The following is an 18,899-nucleotide window of genomic DNA, read 5'->3' as shown; positions in this document are numbered from 1 at the left end:
GATAACAGATAAGATAAGAAAACTCATATTCCATCCTAAAACTACTCCCAAATCTAGAGATTTCCTTAAAAAAACAATTAAATTATAAAACTTCAACGAATATTTTAGGTCATTAATTATATACTACCAAATAGTAAATCTGAAATATTTTATATTATTGAATAAATCATTACATTCCTTTACACATTCTTAGAGTCTGATCAGCGGTTAAGAAGTACCACAAAATTCTTCTAGATAATAGAAAGCTACTAATATTCTAAATACTAAGAATATCAACCGTTGGACCACTATCTAATTTATTTTTTTACATAAAGATTCGCAATATTTTAAGAATATTTTCGTTTGCTTGACTCATTACCCATTATTTTTTTACTCAGAATCTTAAAAATTCATCATTTAATTCCAATTACTGGAGGATAATAAGAATATATTTAGAGTTGTTTTTCTACCTTTATTTAGATGGCAAATTCCAATCCAGAAAAGGTAAAAGGACAAGAAAATGCACAAGGAAGATTTCGTAGAAATACGATTGGATATAACGGTAATCCTTCAATGGAAAGCTACAAAGATCGTGTAGCTATGGACAATTATTATGATAAAAATGAAGAAGCAATCTTGGATGAAGAGGAAGATGAAAATGATCGGGTAAAGAGCTCTCAAGACTTTCAAAGACTATTGAAAATGACAATAGACAACAGGGATGAACAAGGCTTTTGTAAGAAAAAATCAAGAAGTTACTCAGCAGATAGTTATTCCTCTCAAGAAGATTCTGAAAGTGATAGCCGTGATACTATTTATTTTCAACCTAAGAAAATATATGAGTTGGACAATGAAAATGACACCACTTCAAAAATTACTTTACAATATCCTAGATCATCCAAGTCACCATTTTATTTATCAGTATCCGATTCAAACCAAGGCTCAAGAACTTTTGATAATTTAAGATTAAAATCAAATGATACAATACATCCAAATAATTTAGATGAAAAGCATGACTTTTATTTAAATGAAATTAATTTAAGTGAAAATGGTAATTCAAATACTAGAGCACCTTCTACTATGAAATCATTTAAAGCAATAAAAGAAGAAGATAATGATGATACTAATAAGCTATCAAATCATAGACCACAATCCCCAATATACCAATTAAATAGCTCCAACCTTGCTCTGGTTGGAATGGAAGATGAGTATGTTCCAGATTTAGATTTTTCAGAACTTGTAATGGGTTGGCAGAGATCTGGCTCTTCGAAAACAAACTCAAATCGTTTTTTAAAGGATATCAGTGCTGAAGAAGGATTAAAGTCCTTAAACCATAATCGTAAAACTAATAATAAATATGTTGGATCTGCAGGAAGTACTGCCAATAATAATAGTGTTTATCCTTATGATTTTGATTATAGCACAAGCAATAGAAAATCATGGTTAAATTCTATGATGGCAAATAATCATAACAATGATTCTAGTTCAACCTCACATAGATACACAACATCTTTGATGAGGATTCAACCTGATCTTTCTACCAATGTTTCAAGATGTACAACAAGTGACAGTATGGTTCAGGACTATAATAAAGATGACATTTTATTAGATTCACCGAACGATTCTTTCTTATATCCTAATTCAAACCATGCCGTTGTTGATCCAATCCCCTTGCCTAATTTATCAATAGGAAATATTGAGTCATATAGACAAGAATTGCCTTCGACAATTACCTGTCCAATAGATTTAGAACGGCGTGACAAAAATATTAATAGAAGTTTTGAAAGTAATGAAGATAGTAATTCTGAAAATAATGATGTCTTAGCAAGGAACGCAAAGACTAACGAAAGTGAGGAAGTCAAGCTAATCGAGAGTATTATTTTAAACTCAGAAGCAGAAAAAATTGACCCATTGACACAATCATTTCAAACATTTGCGACAAGAAGAAAGTCATCTATTCCAGCATCACTAGATTCTGCTGGGTCTTCCCTGACATATTTACCGAATAATTCAGGCTCAATATTTGAAGAATTGAAAATGACTGCAGAGCAAGTAATGGAATTAATTAAAAAATTACCTCCAGATTTTATATCACTTCCATATTCTCAAAGAAAAAAAATGATAATTGTATTAGCACCAGGCAAAAATTATAAAATTTTGTTGAGTTTAATAAAGCGCTATAGTTTAAAATCTTCGAGGAGTAATGTATCATTACCAAAAGGAAATATGAGGTCAAGGCATGGATCAATAGCTAGCCAATTTTTGAGTTCATTTTCTCCATCAACATCTTCGATGGCTAGTATTGGAAGTGTAAAGCCTGGTGACCAAGGTTCGCAAATTCTTGGCCATAGGTTGGGTAAAATTATTGGCTTTGGCGCATGGGGTATGGTAAGAGATTGTATAGATATTACTAGTGGGCAAAATAGAGCAATGAAAATTGTCCGGTTTAAAAGCAATATCAAAGTTCGAAAAAAGGTTATAAAGGAAGTTAATATTTGGAAAGATTTAAAACATCAATATATTTTACCATTACTGGATTGGAGTTTAGATCGAGAGTTTGCGATGTATTGCTTGACTGAAAAAATTTCAGGAGGAACTTTGTATGATTTAGTTATTTCGTGGGATGAACTACGAAGATCTAAAATTAAAGTTGAAGACAGATGTAAGATTACAATACATCTTATTACCCAACTTCTTAAGGCCCTTGAATATATGCATTCTAAATTCTTAGTTCACGGAGATATTAAACTAGAAAATTGTTTACTTCAAAGGGGTAATAATGTTTTATATTGGAAAATTTATCTATGTGACTTTGGGATGAGTACTTCCTTTAAATCAACGTTAAATGACCAAGATGATTTGTCTGTTGATCGAGAAATCGAGATGAATGTAATTTCACCAAACTCTGTACTACGAAGTTTTTCAAATACTATTGATGGAAAAAATTCTCTTCCAAATAGGAGACCTTCATTAAAATCTCCAACTTCTCCAAATACTCTTGAACGTACTTCTAGTGGAATTAAAAGGATGGTTGATTATAACAGTGTAATTAAGAATAGAAAGAGTATTTCTGTAGAAAGTCCATTACAGAGAGAGGGTGTATTCAGGGATAAGACAAATATCCAACGAAGAGTTGGAAACAAATCTTCAAAGGCTTCAACTTCTAGCTCTATTTCCTTATCAAATCTGCCTTCACCAAGAAATACTACACTTCCTAACTCTGTTGGGAATCAAGGGATTAACAGAGAACATTCTTTAACTATTAGAAGCCCAGCACCAGATTCTGCAATAGGGTCTTTACCTTATGCTTCTCCTGAACTTTTAGATGATGACGTAGGGTATTTATCTCAGGGCCCTGGGGCAGATATTTGGGCCTTAGGTGTTACTATTTATGCAATGTTATTGGGCCGCTTACCATTTAAACATGAATTCGAAAGCCGATTAAAAGCACAAATACTTGCAGGTAAGTATGATAAAGCTCCCTTGCGAGAAGTTTGTAATATGGATAAACCAATCAGACGAAATAGTGCCACTCAATTTGAACAGTTTCCTAATCTTTATAGTGTTGTATCTCACTGTTTACTAGTAGATGTTGATCAAAGATGGTCATTAGATATGATCAATACTTCTTTACAAAAAGATGCTGCTTCTGATGATGGTTTGTCTCGTATTGAAATTTTATGACCTTGTAATGATATGATGATTATTTTGTAATTTTATTTTGTCGTTTTTTTTTATCAAGATATATTTTCTATATGATAATGAACTTTTTTGATATTCCATATATATACTTCAATAATTCTAAATGTTATAAATATATAGATATATTTATAAATATATGCGCATGTATGTACTTCAACTGAATTTATTTATTATTTAACAAAATTGAAGCCTTTTAAAATCTAAAATTTTCAGTATAGAATAAATAATTTGAACTATATTAATGTAAAAAAAGAAATTATTGCAGAATAAATTTTAGCGTATTAAAAATTATTGTGAATACATATGTAGTCTTATAAACTAAAAAGAAAAAAAAATAATAAATCATAATTGGGAAAATGCAAACGTTAAAAAATTCGTTATAATAATTTTAAATAATAAAGTAAATAATATAATACAGATAAAAATTAGAATCGAAATGAAAAAAAATATTAATTATATTATAAGTTTCATGATTTTTCTCTACCTTCTCTCTTATCATCTCTACTGCCTCTTCTCTATCTTTCAATATCATTTGATCTGTACGAAATGCAGCATCTAGTGTGTTTCATCCAAGAAGAGGATAAAACTTGATCCACACAAACCCTTTTCTTTGGATTTGGTTGGAATATCTTGTATAAGGCCACTTTTCTAAATCTATTAATGTCGTGATTAATATGTCTTAACTCTTCGAATATATAAAATTCTTCGTCTGATTCTAATTCATCTAGGAATGAACTGTAGAAAGAATCCTTTTCAGGAACAGCTATCTTCCATAAATAGTGTCCCAGTACCATAGAACAATATATGACGCCACAACTCCAACTATCTACCAATCTTGGATCATAATCATTTCTCGGTATGAATTCTTCTGGTGCGACATAAGGCTCAGAACCTACTGCACCCGATTGTGAATGTGGGTGTCTTTCCCAAGCAGTTTGGAAAACACAACTTGTACCAAAATCACATATTTTTAATAAGCCTGAAGGGTATAGTAATAAATTTTCAGGTTTTAAATCACAATGAGCAACACCATGATCATGCATATATTTAACGCCATGTAGCAGTTGTTTCATGAAGCAATCGGCTTCTAAAGGATGTAAAGAAGACCCATTTTTTGAATTTCTAATTAATAAGGAATATAAATCACCAGCAGGGCAAAATTCCATTACCTCAATGAATGCTCCATTTATATGCATTAAATCAATAATATGCAGAATATTTTTTGGAGGCTTATGTTTATCATTTGAACGATTTAAAGATAAACCAATAATAAATTCAGAAGTGATTCTTGTCGAAAATTTTTCCAATGGTTCATTTGGTCTTGGTTTTAGTTCTTTTACTGCAAAGAAATATTTTGAATTACTCGAATAAGTAGGATAATTAATAGATCGTTGTGGTTTTTGTTTTGCACATAATTTGACGACACCATACGCACCATGACCTAATTTTGCAATTGGTTTACCATATAATTCACTAAAAGTCTCACCTTTCCTCTTTGAAGGGTCTTTACTAAAAGTTTGATTAGAAGTTAATGGAGGTGAAGGAGAAGTTGAAGATGATGAACTACTATATTTTGGATTATAATAACGGAATTTTTTATGAATTTGATCGGAAATTGTATTAATTAGTTTCAATTCTTCTGGGCCTACTGCAGCCATTGGATTAACAATTTTAGGATTCTTCGATGAACAATTCTTTTCATCTTCAGTGGCAGTTTCTGAATGTTGCTTTTTGCTTAGGGTTAAAGATTCATTAGAATTATTTTTTGAATTTGAATTTGAAGGTGATGAAGATGAAGAAGTTGAACAATTTAAATTGAAAAAAGATGAAGGAGCAGAGTTTGTTAATTGATAAAGATATTTCCTTGGTAAAAGAGAAGTCCCATTTGCTAAAGAAAAATCATCCATCGGTATCGTTTCAATAGAGGGAGCATTTGAATCTTTTTGATGCGGTTTGAAAAAAGTTGATAAAGAAAATAAAGATGATTTTTGTTTTACAGCAGTTTCATTTGAATGTTGTTGTGATTGTGATTGTTTGCCCTGTCGTATATTTTCATTTATATCAATAGAAGAAGTTGATGAAGCTGAAGACACGGAATTAAAATTATCTTGTAAAATTGGACTAATCTTTAAGTCATGAACGTGATGACCATCTTTATAAACTTTAAAGTTATCCACTTGAATAATGACGGTATTTTCATTTGGTATACAAGTTGTAGGAGTACCGTCTCTTGATTTAATCGAGTTTGATCTTGAAATATTTTTCTTTGTTGATAAAGGAGGTAATTGATTTGGTTGGTTATTATTTTGAGTGGTTGATGTTTTAAATAATTCATCTGTGCTTTTATTTTTAGAAGAAGGCTTTCTTGAAAGACTTTTGGAATGTTTTCTTGATACAATCTTATGATCCAATACGGCATCGATATTTCTTGGAGTGGAATCTAATGAACCAGAAGTAGCTAATAAATCATTATCCTTTTTGGAGTTTTGAGGAGAGATGCACTCCATATGTTTTGGAGTAGAAGGTGGTTGTCTATTAATATCGTTGGAACCGCATAATATAGTATCATTACTTTCTCTATGAGAAGGCCTACGTAAATGATGGCTTGGATGTACTAAATTTGAAGAATTTGAATGATTGGCCAATTGAGGTGGAGGAGGATAGTTTTGAAAATCGGATATATAGCTAGTTTCTGAAGTGTTCTGCTTTGATAAAGATGCATCATTTAATGAAAGTTTAGAAATATCTGGTATCATTGATGGATTGATAGTAGAAGTGATTATTTTAGCTAAAGGTTTCATACTTGGCGAATGTAGTGGAGAATGCATGGGGGAGCTTAACGGAGAATGCATGGGCGTTTGGCTTGGCGTTTGAATGGGAGAGGTGGTATTACTTTGGCTTTGATTCAGATTTTGACTTTGTGTAGAATTTGAATTGCCTCTAAAGAAGCCTTTTATGGAGCTAGAAACAGATCTGGTTCTTTCAACTGTTACGCCCTGTGGGTGTAAAGGTTCTTGTACCTATTTTTTTTGGTCTAGTAGCCCCATACTAAAAGAAAAAAAATTAGATCTTGTAAAAATAAAATGACAAAAAAAATTCACTATTGGAATAACCGTCTGGGTATAATATATTATAATATAGAATAAATCTTCTTTTTATTTTGTTGCTGTCGCTGTCGTTTTTTTTTCTATTTTTTTTGTTTTCTTTTAAAAAAATATAACGGAAGCTGATTTTTTTTCTGATTTTTTTTTTTGATTTTTTTTCCTAGTATTTTAAAGCAATATAAATTTTATTTAGCACAAAATATATTATAGGCACAATAAACAGATCAGAAATATATTTCTTGTTGGAACAGGCAAGCACGGTAATATAAAAAACTTTTTTCTTGTCTATTTAATGAAGAAAAAAAGGGAAAAAAATAACAAATAGTAAACGAAGTGACAACAGAGTAAATCAAAAAATTAACTAAAGCGTCTTGATAAACCAGAGAAAGGGTTGCTTTTTTTTCTCTCCCTCTTTCTATAGTCAAAATCTTTGTGGTCCAATCCGACCCCCTACAGGGATATCTCTGAGGTATGAGAGTTTAATTGTTCGAAAGTTTGTAAATGACGTAACTTGCCACAGTGTAGAAAGTTTGTTAAATAAGCAAACAAAGGTAGCACAGTCTAAGCCGGGCACGAGTCCAAAGAAGACTGTTCTTTTGTATCAACTGGTCAAGCCTCGAAAGTGACTTTACAGTAGGCTTAGCGAAGTCTTAGAATTCCTTATTCTTGGCCTTGCTTTGTATTGGTAATAAAACAACTCATTACTTTATCCAGAAATAGGCTGTGTTACTGGCCAGTGGCAATGTTTTCTGCTACCTGTTAGGACAATACAATGCTAGAGCACCAGCGTATTGCAGTATTAGAACATTAGAGTATTAGAGCATTAGAGTATTATTTTGTTAATTCATCATCGTATACTGTAAACTCTAGTTAGTAATATCTTGGATTCCATGAGCCAATCGGCTTTGTCTCAGGACTAAAACGACGTCAATGCGAAACCGGATTGTCAACTAAATGACGTAAACAATTTGGGTGTTAGGGTTGCATATCGTTTGGAATAGGGTTTTAGCAGCGAAAAAACAGGGGTGTTAGGGTTGGTATACTGTGTGGGGCACGGATGGAGCTCCTGATTGGACAAAAATCAGGGTATTATTACCAATTACTTAGTAGTGCTATTATATCATATTGTATTGTATTGTGTTTTGATGTATTGTATAATGTAAGATAATATAGTGAAATATAGTATAGTATAGTATAGTATAGTATGGAAATGACTACTCGTACAAGTAAACAAGGGATAGGGCCAATGCAGTGACAGTGCATACACCGGGGACAAACATAAAAGTTTCTGCTGCTGTCTCGATAGTTAACCCGTATATTTTCAGTAGTATGGCTGGGGTTACCAGCATTACTGCACCACGAACTAATGCAATGGCTCCGTAGATTGAGCCGGTATTTTTCTGGTCACAGTATTTAATAACTGTAGCTTGTAATGTGGCAGGGACAAATGCCCCTAAATTAGCGCATATAGCATAGGTAAGGATCGATGGAACGTATTTATTGAACGTGATAAAAATCCAAGTACCCAGAGATATAAACAGAAATGATATTCTAATACTGAGGATATCGATGCGGTCCATATGGTTTTCGTTGATTGGGTAATGTTTCTTCAAATAATACATCAGCCAAGGTGCAGCCACCAAAAGAATCAATGACTTGCCGAACCCTAAGAACGAGATGAAATATCCTAGTTCAACTGATTTCCAGTTATATTTGAATGTGGTAAATAATATCAGTGCTGGGAAATGGGCTTGAGTAGAACATATGTATAAGATGTCTAAGAATACTAATAAGAGTACCGTGTATCTTGGACTTAATCCCTTGCGTCTATCATGTTCATCATGAGTATTTATCCATAATTTTTTTAGAGGTTCAAAAGATTGTAAGAAATGACGGTAAATTGTTTTGACCCATGAATTTCCAGCCTGTATATCTCTATGGATTTCATCGGATTGTATTCTATGTAAGCGTTCCAATTTAGAATAGGTTAATGCTTCTTTGTGTCTTGGTTCCACTACTACCCCACTACATAGTAATATAAATATAACCACTAATACCAATGCCACAATTAATGGACAATATCTGTTATATTTGACCAAGATCGATCCAATCATGGGACCAGCCCCCATGGATGCACTTACTACACTCATTAAAATACTTATAACGGTGGCACGATCTTTAGCAGGTGTTATATCTGCAATAAAACTATTCGAATTGGCAATAATGGTGAAAAACCCACCGCCTATAGAATCAAACGATGAAGCTACAATAATTAACCATTTATTATAGTGAACATAGGGTGATACAGAGTAGATCTGTAAAACAAACCCGATTAATCGGAAGATTGCAATATATCTAAATACAAATAGCCTCCCATATTCGTCAGACCATTGACCCCATTTCCCCGACGTGAACATCCCCAAGATACCTGTGATAATCATTGTCGATGATGATATGCTGGACATGATCATTTGAATCTCAGAAGAATTGCATTTTTTATCGTTGACATTTTCTACGTCATAAATTGAAAAGCAAATCTTCCTCATCGATAATTCAATCATAGGTGTTAATATAAGCATATGAGAAATACATAGCACAGAACTTAAAATGCATAACATGTAGATATTAGGTCTTCTATACCAATGTGTATTCATTCGAATAATGGTAGATTCTTGAAACCATCGAACTTCGTTATTTTCTTCTCCATCTAATTCAGCCTCAAGAAAATTCTCAATGGTAGTGACTCCTGTATATTCTAATTCTTCTTGATTGATCTTATTCCAAACGCTACTTGTTTGAGTATCCGAGAGACCTGCTATTATAATATTACTACTAGGATCATTCATAATATCATCAGATTCTTCTAAAGAATTCTTCATAGTAGTATCAATTGATAGTTCATGTGACCTGTAATTATTTTGCTTGTCATCACTTGTCTTAGAATTTTCAAGTAGCATGGTTGAACTGTTACTAAATTTAGTCAATGGATTTACCATTATTTGCCTATATATGATGTCCTAGTAAATTAGTGCGAAGCTCCTTTGCTTAAATATATATATATCGAGATGAATAAATCGAGTAGGTGTGGTATGTTTTAAGGACTTCCAAACTAGTTAACAAAAAAAAAATAAAAAAAAAATAAAAATAAAAATAAAAAAAACGATAAGTGAAGCTACAATGTAATAGTGTTCGTCGATCTTTATTCAGTCAATACACACCCTAAATTAATTCAGCATATTTTTTAAATTAATTTTAATTAACTTTTTCTCGAGTTATTAATATGCATAATATTCTTCGGAGAATTATTCCGTTTACCATCTGCCTACGCGATTCATATGGAGAAAATGAACTAAAAAGGCTTAGTAATTTTCAAACTCTTCAATGATTCTTTAAGTAATGAAAAAAATAGTTCACAAAACATAAATTGCATTGAAAACAAACTAAATTGCCGCCAATGCCACTTTTTTTCTTTTCTCCTTTCTAAATATAGAATGGTTGTTTAATTGGTCAAGCCAGACAGGTTTTTCATTAAATTATTAAATTCAATGGAAACTACGTTTTGTACGTTTTGAATTTCAGTTAACTTAGCTAGTAGATGTAAATCATAATTTTGAGAAGATATCCAATTCTCACAATTTTCTATTCTAACTAATCTTTCAAGAAGAAAATCTTCGCTATTAATTCTTAATAATTGTCGTTTAAGAATTTCAGTTTTTAATGCATTGCAAGTTTCATGAAATTCAATGACTTGTTTCTTATAATTTTCAATATTTGTAATGCTACTTGTATCTAAATTGAAAGCAGTAGGAGGATGGGGTATCGGTATGTCGACTAAATCCAAGTCGATATTGTATTGTTCTAATGGTATGAATTCGGGTTTATAAGCATGTGGTAATGTGCGATTTATTGGGTTGGAAAGTAACACTTCTGAATCAGATTCTTCATTATTGGAGAGTCCGCTAAATATTTTCTGTCTCTTAGGGCCTGGTAGTTCATCTACAAGTAAATCAAACATTTCGTTCATATTAAACGATTTATCTTGATCATCTGAGGAAGGTAAAGAATTCTGGATTTGTTGAAAGTCTGAAAGTCCACTTCGAAAATTTAATTCTGAATGAGAGTTTTGATCTGTTTTATTAATACTACTAGTCTCTTTATTTAATTTTTCCAGAATTTCCTTTAAGTTATCCCAATTCCCGGTAATTTCTGTGGATTTAATCCTGGTAGGTGATTTGGATTTCCTAGTATTTTTATAATTATAATTATCAGATTTTGTTCTTGCATAATGACGTGATCTCTGACTTGAAAATCCATTTAGGTTTAATTTAACAGCATTATTCTTGTTCTCAGTAGAAGTAACTTTGGGATTTTTAAATTTCATTGATGTAATTGCTTCATCTTCAATTTCCTCAAGAAATGGTCTTGTTCTATTTGTAGGTTCCGTGACATTAGGCTGTGATGAATGCGAATTGTTTAATGTCTCATTTAAGAAATCTTTTGTACTTTTCTTTCCATTAACATTTAGTATATCGTTCTTATTATTAGATTCCTTTTCCATTTTCTTAGTTGGGATACTTGTTTTATTTCTCGTTTCATAGGATTTTAAATTAAATGCTGGTTTAGAATGTGTAGAATAACTATTAGTTTGAGAAGGTTTATCATGTGCTTTTGGTCGAGGTTTATCATGTGTTTTGGATTGAGGTTTAATATTTGAAGTAGTACCGAATCCATAAGGCTGCTTTTCATATGGTTGAGCTTTTCTTTTAGAATTATAATTTGGAATATCGACTGGTTTAGTATGTTTCTTATAGGAATGTGGATTATGCTTGTTATAATGCTCCGTATGTATTTTAGTATTATATGATGAAAAATATTGATTATTTGTGGAGTATTTTGTATGTGATTTTGTAGGCGAGTTTGACGTATGATAAGGCGATGAGTTCTGTGTTTTATTTGATGAAGTATTGTTCGGTTTTGAAGATTGTGTGCTTACAGATGGTTTATAAGTGTATAGGCCTGTTCTTAATAAGGTATTATCGTAATCAAGTTTCAATTCAGGATCTATCAGAATGGAGTGTGCATTGGAAACAATTTTAAATAATTCTTCGGATGCATTCGATTTAGATTTATCTGGATGTAATGATTTGGCTAATTTCATGTAAGATTTTCTAATCTCAGAAACTGAGGCTTTGGACGTTAAGCCCAGAACCGAATAATAGGTGGTTTCATCAATATTTGGAACCCCATCTGTCACAGTCATCTTGTAATATATCCATGTATTACTTGAGTATAACTAGATATATATGCTTTAGATAATTTTAGTATCTGGCAATTTACTGAATAATCATGTTTTAAAAATTGTTTTGTGATCACTAAGCTGTATTTTTTTCAGCTCATCGCTCCGGATAGATTATTGGCGCTAAAATACTAAAAATATCCCATATTGCCAAAACACAAGAAAAACAATAGACCAAATATTCAATATCTTTTTATAATGTTTATACCTTTCTAATCAATAAATAATATACCTCCTTTTTTTGGTAAATTTTTCTATATAGCTACTGATACAATACACTTTTGCCAAGATGAAATGAAAGAGGATATGGACTAGAATGCTACAATTCCAAATTTTAAAAAAAATTGACAATTTATCTAATTAGTGAAGGTTAATATTATATAGCATAGTTGAGCAGGGTATTCTATTTTATTTAAATGTAAAAAGTGTCTTGCGCAGGTTTCGAACAGGTTTGTGTATTATTTCTATTTTCCTAAAATGGAAAAAGGTAAACATACGGCATCTTCAAAAAAAATAAAATAAGGCAGCAAGAATTTGGGCTACTCTTTCAGAATTAAGACTAACGAAATTCAAGAATTAGAATTAGAATTGAAAATCGAATTAATGGATTGCTCTTGAGGTTATAGATTTCATATCAGGAATTAATTGTTTACAATAAACGAATTTTTTTAAAATAGTCCACGATTTTCAAATTAAAATTTGGATCCTTTCTTATATTATTACGCATTAATATAGAAGTACAGAATAATCTACTTATTTTTATAACCGTACGAATACCCACAATAACATATATTAAATTTAATTCAAAAGCTCATAATTTTGTAGAGATATCCTTCGCAATAACCGGCATACGATGGCAGATTGTGAATCTACTAGAGAAGGAAGCAAATCCAACGAAATGTCATTAATTAAGCAAAATAGTCATAGTGGTCTAATATTTGAACCGTCAAGCACAGATGAAGTTCATTCTTCGAATATTTCAGTATCAGATGGAACAGCATTGCAATCAATACCTTCATCTTGTAATATTTTAGCAAATAATAGAAACATCAGTTCAGCTTCGGCTCCTGTAGAAAGTTATAATATGTCACCGATTACATTTAATTTAAATAGAATAATGAGCGATCCAGATCCTCAAAATTTAGCTTCCTTAACCCCAATTAAAATAGATTATTTAAACACTAATAGTCCATTATCCTATCAATCAAGTAAGTCTATAATAGCCATTCCTAAAAAAATGGAAGGAAAGAAAAGCAAAGTGGATGATTCTATTGATTCGATTAGCAAGCAAGTATACCGTGAAAATTTAAACAGCATATCTAATCAAATGATTAAACTAATGAATGATTTGAATCACATTTATAATAAGATAGGTTATACAAACAATGAAATCCATCAAAATGAATCAGTTATTTTCAACCATTTTTCCAAATCTATAGAGAATTATTATAGTTCAGCAAATGAAAAAATGAATGCTCTTTCACTTAAAAATGATTTAAAACAGCAATATCTTAATAGAATATTGGAGATCATAAATGACCCATCAGGTATTAAAACTATTCCTGATTTATACATTAGAAATGGCATGGTGAATGAAGAATATAAAAACGCACCATCTCCACGAAAGGAATTAACCTTATTAAATAAGGAAAAAATTTTGAATAAATCCAGAGTTTACATACTAGATAAATATATCCCATTGCTTTTGGAATATTTAGATAATGTTATTAAATTTAGAAAAATTCTTAAATCAACTGGTGATGAAGAAATTAAAACTTCTACCAAAATTTCAGGTTTTAATAATGACAATAGTACTTCAAATCTAGCCATGATACCAACAATGGAAAATGCTATTCACCTTTATAAAAATTTAAAAACCTTGTATGGCATTGATTCAACCAAAATATTGGGGAATGAGATTTCGATGGAAAATATTGAAGCAGAAAAATATGATAATTTAATGAATTTTATTACAGAAAATAAAAATATGATACTTTATAATAATACTTTGAATAACATTTCCGAAAAACGAACTAAAGAAACTATTGAGCTCATCGACTGCTATAAATTAGAATATATTAAGAGATTAAAAGAATTGATTTTTGTAAGCCAATCTACCTTTAATTTATTAAAACAACTGCATATTCATCCAAAAATAGAGTTAAATCAGGATATTAATAGACAAATTAATTTATTTTCATCAATTGAATTGAATTCTATTGAATCTGAAGTACAAAATAATACTTATCACATTGTAGATGCTAAAACAATGGTAGACATTGAAAAAGTTCATCAACACTATCAGGCGATATGCAGCAATAGATCTAGTGAAAAAAATCAACTGTTAAGAAAATGTCAGCAATTATGGTCAGTCTTAAAAATTCCAAATCATGAAATTAATCAATTTATTTCAGCAAATCGTGATTTATCAATTCAAAATATAAAAAATTATAAGACTGAAATTCAAAGACTTCATGATTTAAAAAAAAAATGGATAAAAACTTTAATTAATGACTCCAAAAAGAGAATTCAAGAGTTATGGGATCATCTACAATATTCTAATGAAAGAAGTATGTTTTTAAATGAAATTGCAATTCTTGAGAATAATTCGAATAGCTTATCGGATGATGAGTTAATATTATCTAGATGTGAAGAAGAAATTAAAGATTTAGAAAGTAAAGCAAAAATTTGTGATCCAATATTAAAGCTATTGGAAGAATTTAAATTGATGCAAAAAGATCAGGCACAATTAGAAGATGGGGAAAAAAATTCAACAAGGTTATTCAACAGAGATTCACATAAAGTTTTAATGATTGAAGAGAAACTAAGGAAAAAAATCACTAGATATTTTCCTAAAGTAATTCAGGAATTAAAATTAAAACTGGAAGAATTTAAGATTGAGTTTCATAAAGAGTTTATGTATATGGGTGAAAGTTTATTTGATCTTGTGGTTAAACAAGAAACTGAACTATATGCAAAGTATCCACGAATCAAATATAATATTTCTACAAGAACTCTAATCAACTCTCCCACAAAAAGTATGAGAAACAAGACTACGAATAACGTTACGAAGAAAAGTATATCTCCAAAGAAAATTAACAAGAAAGTAAGGAAAAACTTGGAAGAAACACTTATTAAAGAAGTTGAAAATATTTCTAATAATACTACCCATTTTTTAAGTAAAACACCCATTGGAAAATGTACAACAATGAATAATGAAACTAATAATATGACAACTAAGAGTGATAGTTTTAATAAAGATTTCTCTTCAACTATCAGTACTCATCAATCAATAACTTCGTCTATAAATAATGACCACAATGAATCACCAACAGAATCAACAAGATTATTACCTCCTACTGTTATTACAAGAAACAGTCCTTCAAGAATTCCCGTTCCAAAATTTAAAAAAAATTCTCCTGATGGTTGTATTCCACCACCAAAATTTAATGTAAACTCAGTATATTCATCTAGTGGATTTATTCGTCCAACAACTTTGTTCCCAGTTACACAACAAAGGTTAAATAGGACCCAAAGTAATATCCCAACAATTCATGTAGAACCAAAGGATATATTAAAACTTTTATCAGATGGTAATAAAGAAAATGAAGCTCCAAGTTCATCCCCACAAGGGAAAAATAGTATCAAGCAATATTCTAAAGAATTTCAATCTGAAAACTATGAAGTCCCTCAGAATTCAATTTGCAATACTAGAAGTAGTCCATTTAGAGAACCAGAAAATAGTGTCTATAAGATAACAACATCGCCAGAAGGTAAGCATGTTATCAACATTAAGGGAGAAATAAACAATAGTATTTATGATGATACAAGCATAATGGACAATGAAAATGATATCGACTATGAATATTTAAATTGGCAAAATGAACGATTCTCGAAATTAGAGAACTAATGAACCATTCAAGACTTTAATATTTAAATATTCAACTTGCAAAACATCCATTATGATAGATAACTTTTTCAATATTATGGCTTTTAATTAATAAAAATATTTTTTTTTATTTAAGTGTATGATGCTTAGACTGAAAAAAAACAGCGTCACATATACTTTCTATATATTCTTCAACCTTCTTTTTTTTTGAAACAAACCAATAATTCATTGTAACATTAACAAACAGAAGTCTATGAAAACTCTTTTGTTTGAAATAACTGTATATAGATACAAATATGTAGACATATATATAAATAGCTAATACCCTTTGGACCTTAATGACCTGAATAAAACACTATTATGCATGTTTACCATTCCTTAGCGACCATACCTTCAGGAGGATGTGTTTCGACTTTACCTTTTTTAACCTCATCCCAATTAGTATTCAATGTAGTACCATTACTTTCAACAAACGATTTCATCATAGCACGTTTAACATCAGGGTCTGCATCAGCATATAGTTTTTGGAAAAATGCATCAGCAGAACCCTCATCTTCATTGAAGTCTCCGTCAGCATCATCCACATTAACTTTAGACCAATCAATGCCCTTTTTTGAAGAAGAAGGATAGGATATATTAGGTTTCGTTTCCGTAGTTGTAATTGCTCCTATATTAGATGTAGATATGGCAGCCTCATCAATGCTTTCATCTCTTTCCAAAGTTTTCCATTTTTTTGAATCTTGCTTTTTAAAAGTAAGTTCGATTTTCTTATTTGTTAAATGGATATTTGTTTGGTCAGGTATAATTTCATGAGCTAATTTGATAGAATATTGGAACTCAGATCCAGTTTCTGGAATAGTATAACTGATTTGTAAAGACATTTTATTTTTAGCATTAATTTCCCATTTGATATCATCTTTAGAGTCTGGTAAATTACTAGTAAAAATGGAGAGAGTTACATTACTTTGAGATTGATACCAATCAGTTCTTAATTTAGATTGTGAAGGTTGGATTTGTAAAGAGGGAATTGGAGCAGATATGTTAGAAGTGGTAGATGGGGCAGTATTTGTTGGTGTTGGGACAACTTTATCTTGAGGTAACGGTAAAGGTTCTGGATTTGGAACTTCTAGTGTTTTCGTTGGAGTAGGAGTCTTATTATCAGTTTTCGACAATGGATTGGTAATTGGTTCAATTATGGTTGAATTTTGAATTCTTAATTCTTCGATAGTGATACCCTTCTTCTTAGCCAATTTGGTTAATTTGGAAGTCAATTGAGTTTGCCACATTTCCAATGTATCTGTTTTATAATCGAACTCTGTACATAATGTCATGTATGTATCAGCCATAAGATAATCTTTATCATTGAAATAATGAACAAAATATCTAAAATAAACTAAACCAATTAAACCTCTCTTACCTCTAATTTTTGAGAATTTTAAAGCAAAATCTAATGCAGCTTTGGAATTTTCTAAAGTCTGGTCATTATGCCAATCAGGATTACCATAATATAATTTTTCTAATGCGGCAGCTTTGTAAACTAATGCGATAACGTTTTCATTATTTTGATCTAATACTGATTGATAAAGTTTTAAAGCACTCAAAGTATCTTTCTTTTCATATAGTAAATTATAAGCTTTTTTCAAATCTTGGTCTATTGTCATGACGTATCTTTATGTAGCGACAGTTTAAATAGTAGAAATCGACTATTTTAGTAAACTACCATTTCAAAAGATAACTCTTTAAACTATATGTTTTTACTTGATAACGTATATTTTTTCAAATATTTCTTTTTAGACAAAGAATTCGAAATACCGTTAATTAGTAGCATCGGAAAAAGGTCAAATGACAGTAATTTAAACGTACAACATAGATAATTAGCATTAGCAAATAACATTAGAAGGGGAACTTATTTCATAATATTAAAGTTTAATAATATTGTAATCTTAAGAGAAAGTTTAAAAAAAAAGAAAATAAAAATAAAAGATAAAAGAGTCCACAACACAGCTATATTAAAAGAAGATTAATAAGCAAAATATTTTGGTATGGCATACATATCCATTTGAAATTTCTATAGCATGATTACATTTAGAATCACAAAGTGAATTATTTTTTAATCATCATTACATAAGAAAATATTTAATTAAATCTTTGTTTCTGAGCTTTACTTTTCAGAGTACAAAAAATAAAAAATAAAAAAAATACAAAATATTTTCTTTAAACACATAATTTATAATTCAACATTATTATAACCTTTATTATTATAATTAAATCAATTTTGCCTACCTCCAAATATCAATTATTGACACTTTATTACCCCTTTAACACGTCACGTGTACATCACATGATTTCCATGTGCTTTCCCTTTTTGCGGTCGGATTTTAGTTCCATCCCATTTCTCATCGTCAAATTTTGCTTTGTTTCGTTTTCGTTTTGGAGGAGGCAACGGTAGCGAAAAGAGAATGGGCCCATCATCGTCCTACAAAAAAGACTCGCAGTTAAGAAAATAGAAAGAGGAACAAAACTAGTTTTTTTATTTTTGCTTTAGTTTTTATTTATTGTTTACTACATAACCGTCCCACAACGTTATCATAGCTGAACTTTCCAGTATATTTAGACTTGTGAGTCGTCCTAGGCGTGAGACCGTGCAATCCTTGCCCTACCAGGTTAGAATCCATACATAAACTCCAACTCCCATCGGTGTACAATTGATCATCATTAAACTTTTGATTATCCAATTAATAAGCGAAATTGAAAGATTAATAAATATCGTTATATCCTACGAAAAGCAATCTGATTATCAAGCAAGGGATATTAGATCGTTCTAATTCCTTTTTTTTATTAACCACATTGTATAGATAAGCTATACGATACAATTTGTATTCTTTTTATTTGTTTGATTTCATTAAAGTTTTTTTTTTAAAAAAACTAC

At 30.6% G+C, this 18,899-nt stretch overlaps 6 protein-coding genes across 6 annotated transcripts; 2 read left to right on the top strand and 4 right to left on the bottom strand.

Moving 5' to 3' along the window:
- Positions 1-459: 459 nt before the first annotated feature.
- Positions 460-3,663, top strand: NNK1 (protein kinase NNK1; the record flags this gene model as incomplete). The annotated part of the gene is made up of 1 exon (XM_004182569.1): positions 460-3,663. The coding sequence occupies one exon, from the start codon at positions 460-462 to the stop codon at positions 3,661-3,663; it is 3,204 nt and encodes a 1,067-aa protein (XP_004182617.1).
- Positions 3,664-4,196: 533 nt separating this feature from the next.
- Positions 4,197-6,533, bottom strand: TBLA0J00990 (uncharacterized protein; the record flags this gene model as incomplete). The annotated part of the gene is made up of 1 exon (XM_004182568.1): positions 4,197-6,533. One exon carries the CDS (start codon positions 6,531-6,533, stop codon positions 4,197-4,199), a length of 2,337 nt encoding a protein of 778 aa, XP_004182616.1.
- A 1,466-nt stretch (positions 6,534-7,999) lies between these two features.
- TBLA0J00980 (uncharacterized protein) lies at positions 8,000-9,781 on the bottom strand (the record flags this gene model as incomplete). Its single annotated transcript, XM_004182567.1, has 1 exon — positions 8,000-9,781. The coding sequence occupies one exon, from the start codon at positions 9,779-9,781 to the stop codon at positions 8,000-8,002; it is 1,782 nt and encodes a 593-aa protein (XP_004182615.1).
- Positions 9,782-10,284: 503 nt separating this feature from the next.
- On the bottom strand, positions 10,285-12,045 carry JJJ2 (Jjj2p; the record flags this gene model as incomplete). Its single annotated transcript, XM_004182566.1, has 1 exon — positions 10,285-12,045. One exon carries the CDS (start codon positions 12,043-12,045, stop codon positions 10,285-10,287), a length of 1,761 nt encoding a protein of 586 aa, XP_004182614.1.
- Positions 12,046-12,934: 889 nt separating this feature from the next.
- On the top strand, positions 12,935-15,991 carry ASE1 (Ase1p; the record flags this gene model as incomplete). Its single annotated transcript, XM_004182565.1, has 1 exon — positions 12,935-15,991. The coding sequence occupies one exon, from the start codon at positions 12,935-12,937 to the stop codon at positions 15,989-15,991; it is 3,057 nt and encodes a 1,018-aa protein (XP_004182613.1).
- A 347-nt stretch (positions 15,992-16,338) lies between these two features.
- Positions 16,339-17,631, bottom strand: SGT1 (co-chaperone SGT1; the record flags this gene model as incomplete). The annotated part of the gene is made up of 1 exon (XM_004182564.1): positions 16,339-17,631. The coding sequence occupies one exon, from the start codon at positions 17,629-17,631 to the stop codon at positions 16,339-16,341; it is 1,293 nt and encodes a 430-aa protein (XP_004182612.1).
- Positions 17,632-18,899: the final 1,268 nt, after the last annotated feature.

Source organism: Henningerozyma blattae, chromosome 10, assembly GCF_000315915.1.
Source record: "Henningerozyma blattae CBS 6284 chromosome 10, complete genome".
In the NCBI taxonomy this organism is placed as follows: domain Eukaryota; kingdom Fungi; phylum Ascomycota; class Saccharomycetes; order Saccharomycetales; family Saccharomycetaceae; genus Henningerozyma; species Henningerozyma blattae.
Note: the sequence above shows the minus strand (reverse complement) of the source record. Positions and strands in the feature narration are given on the sequence as shown.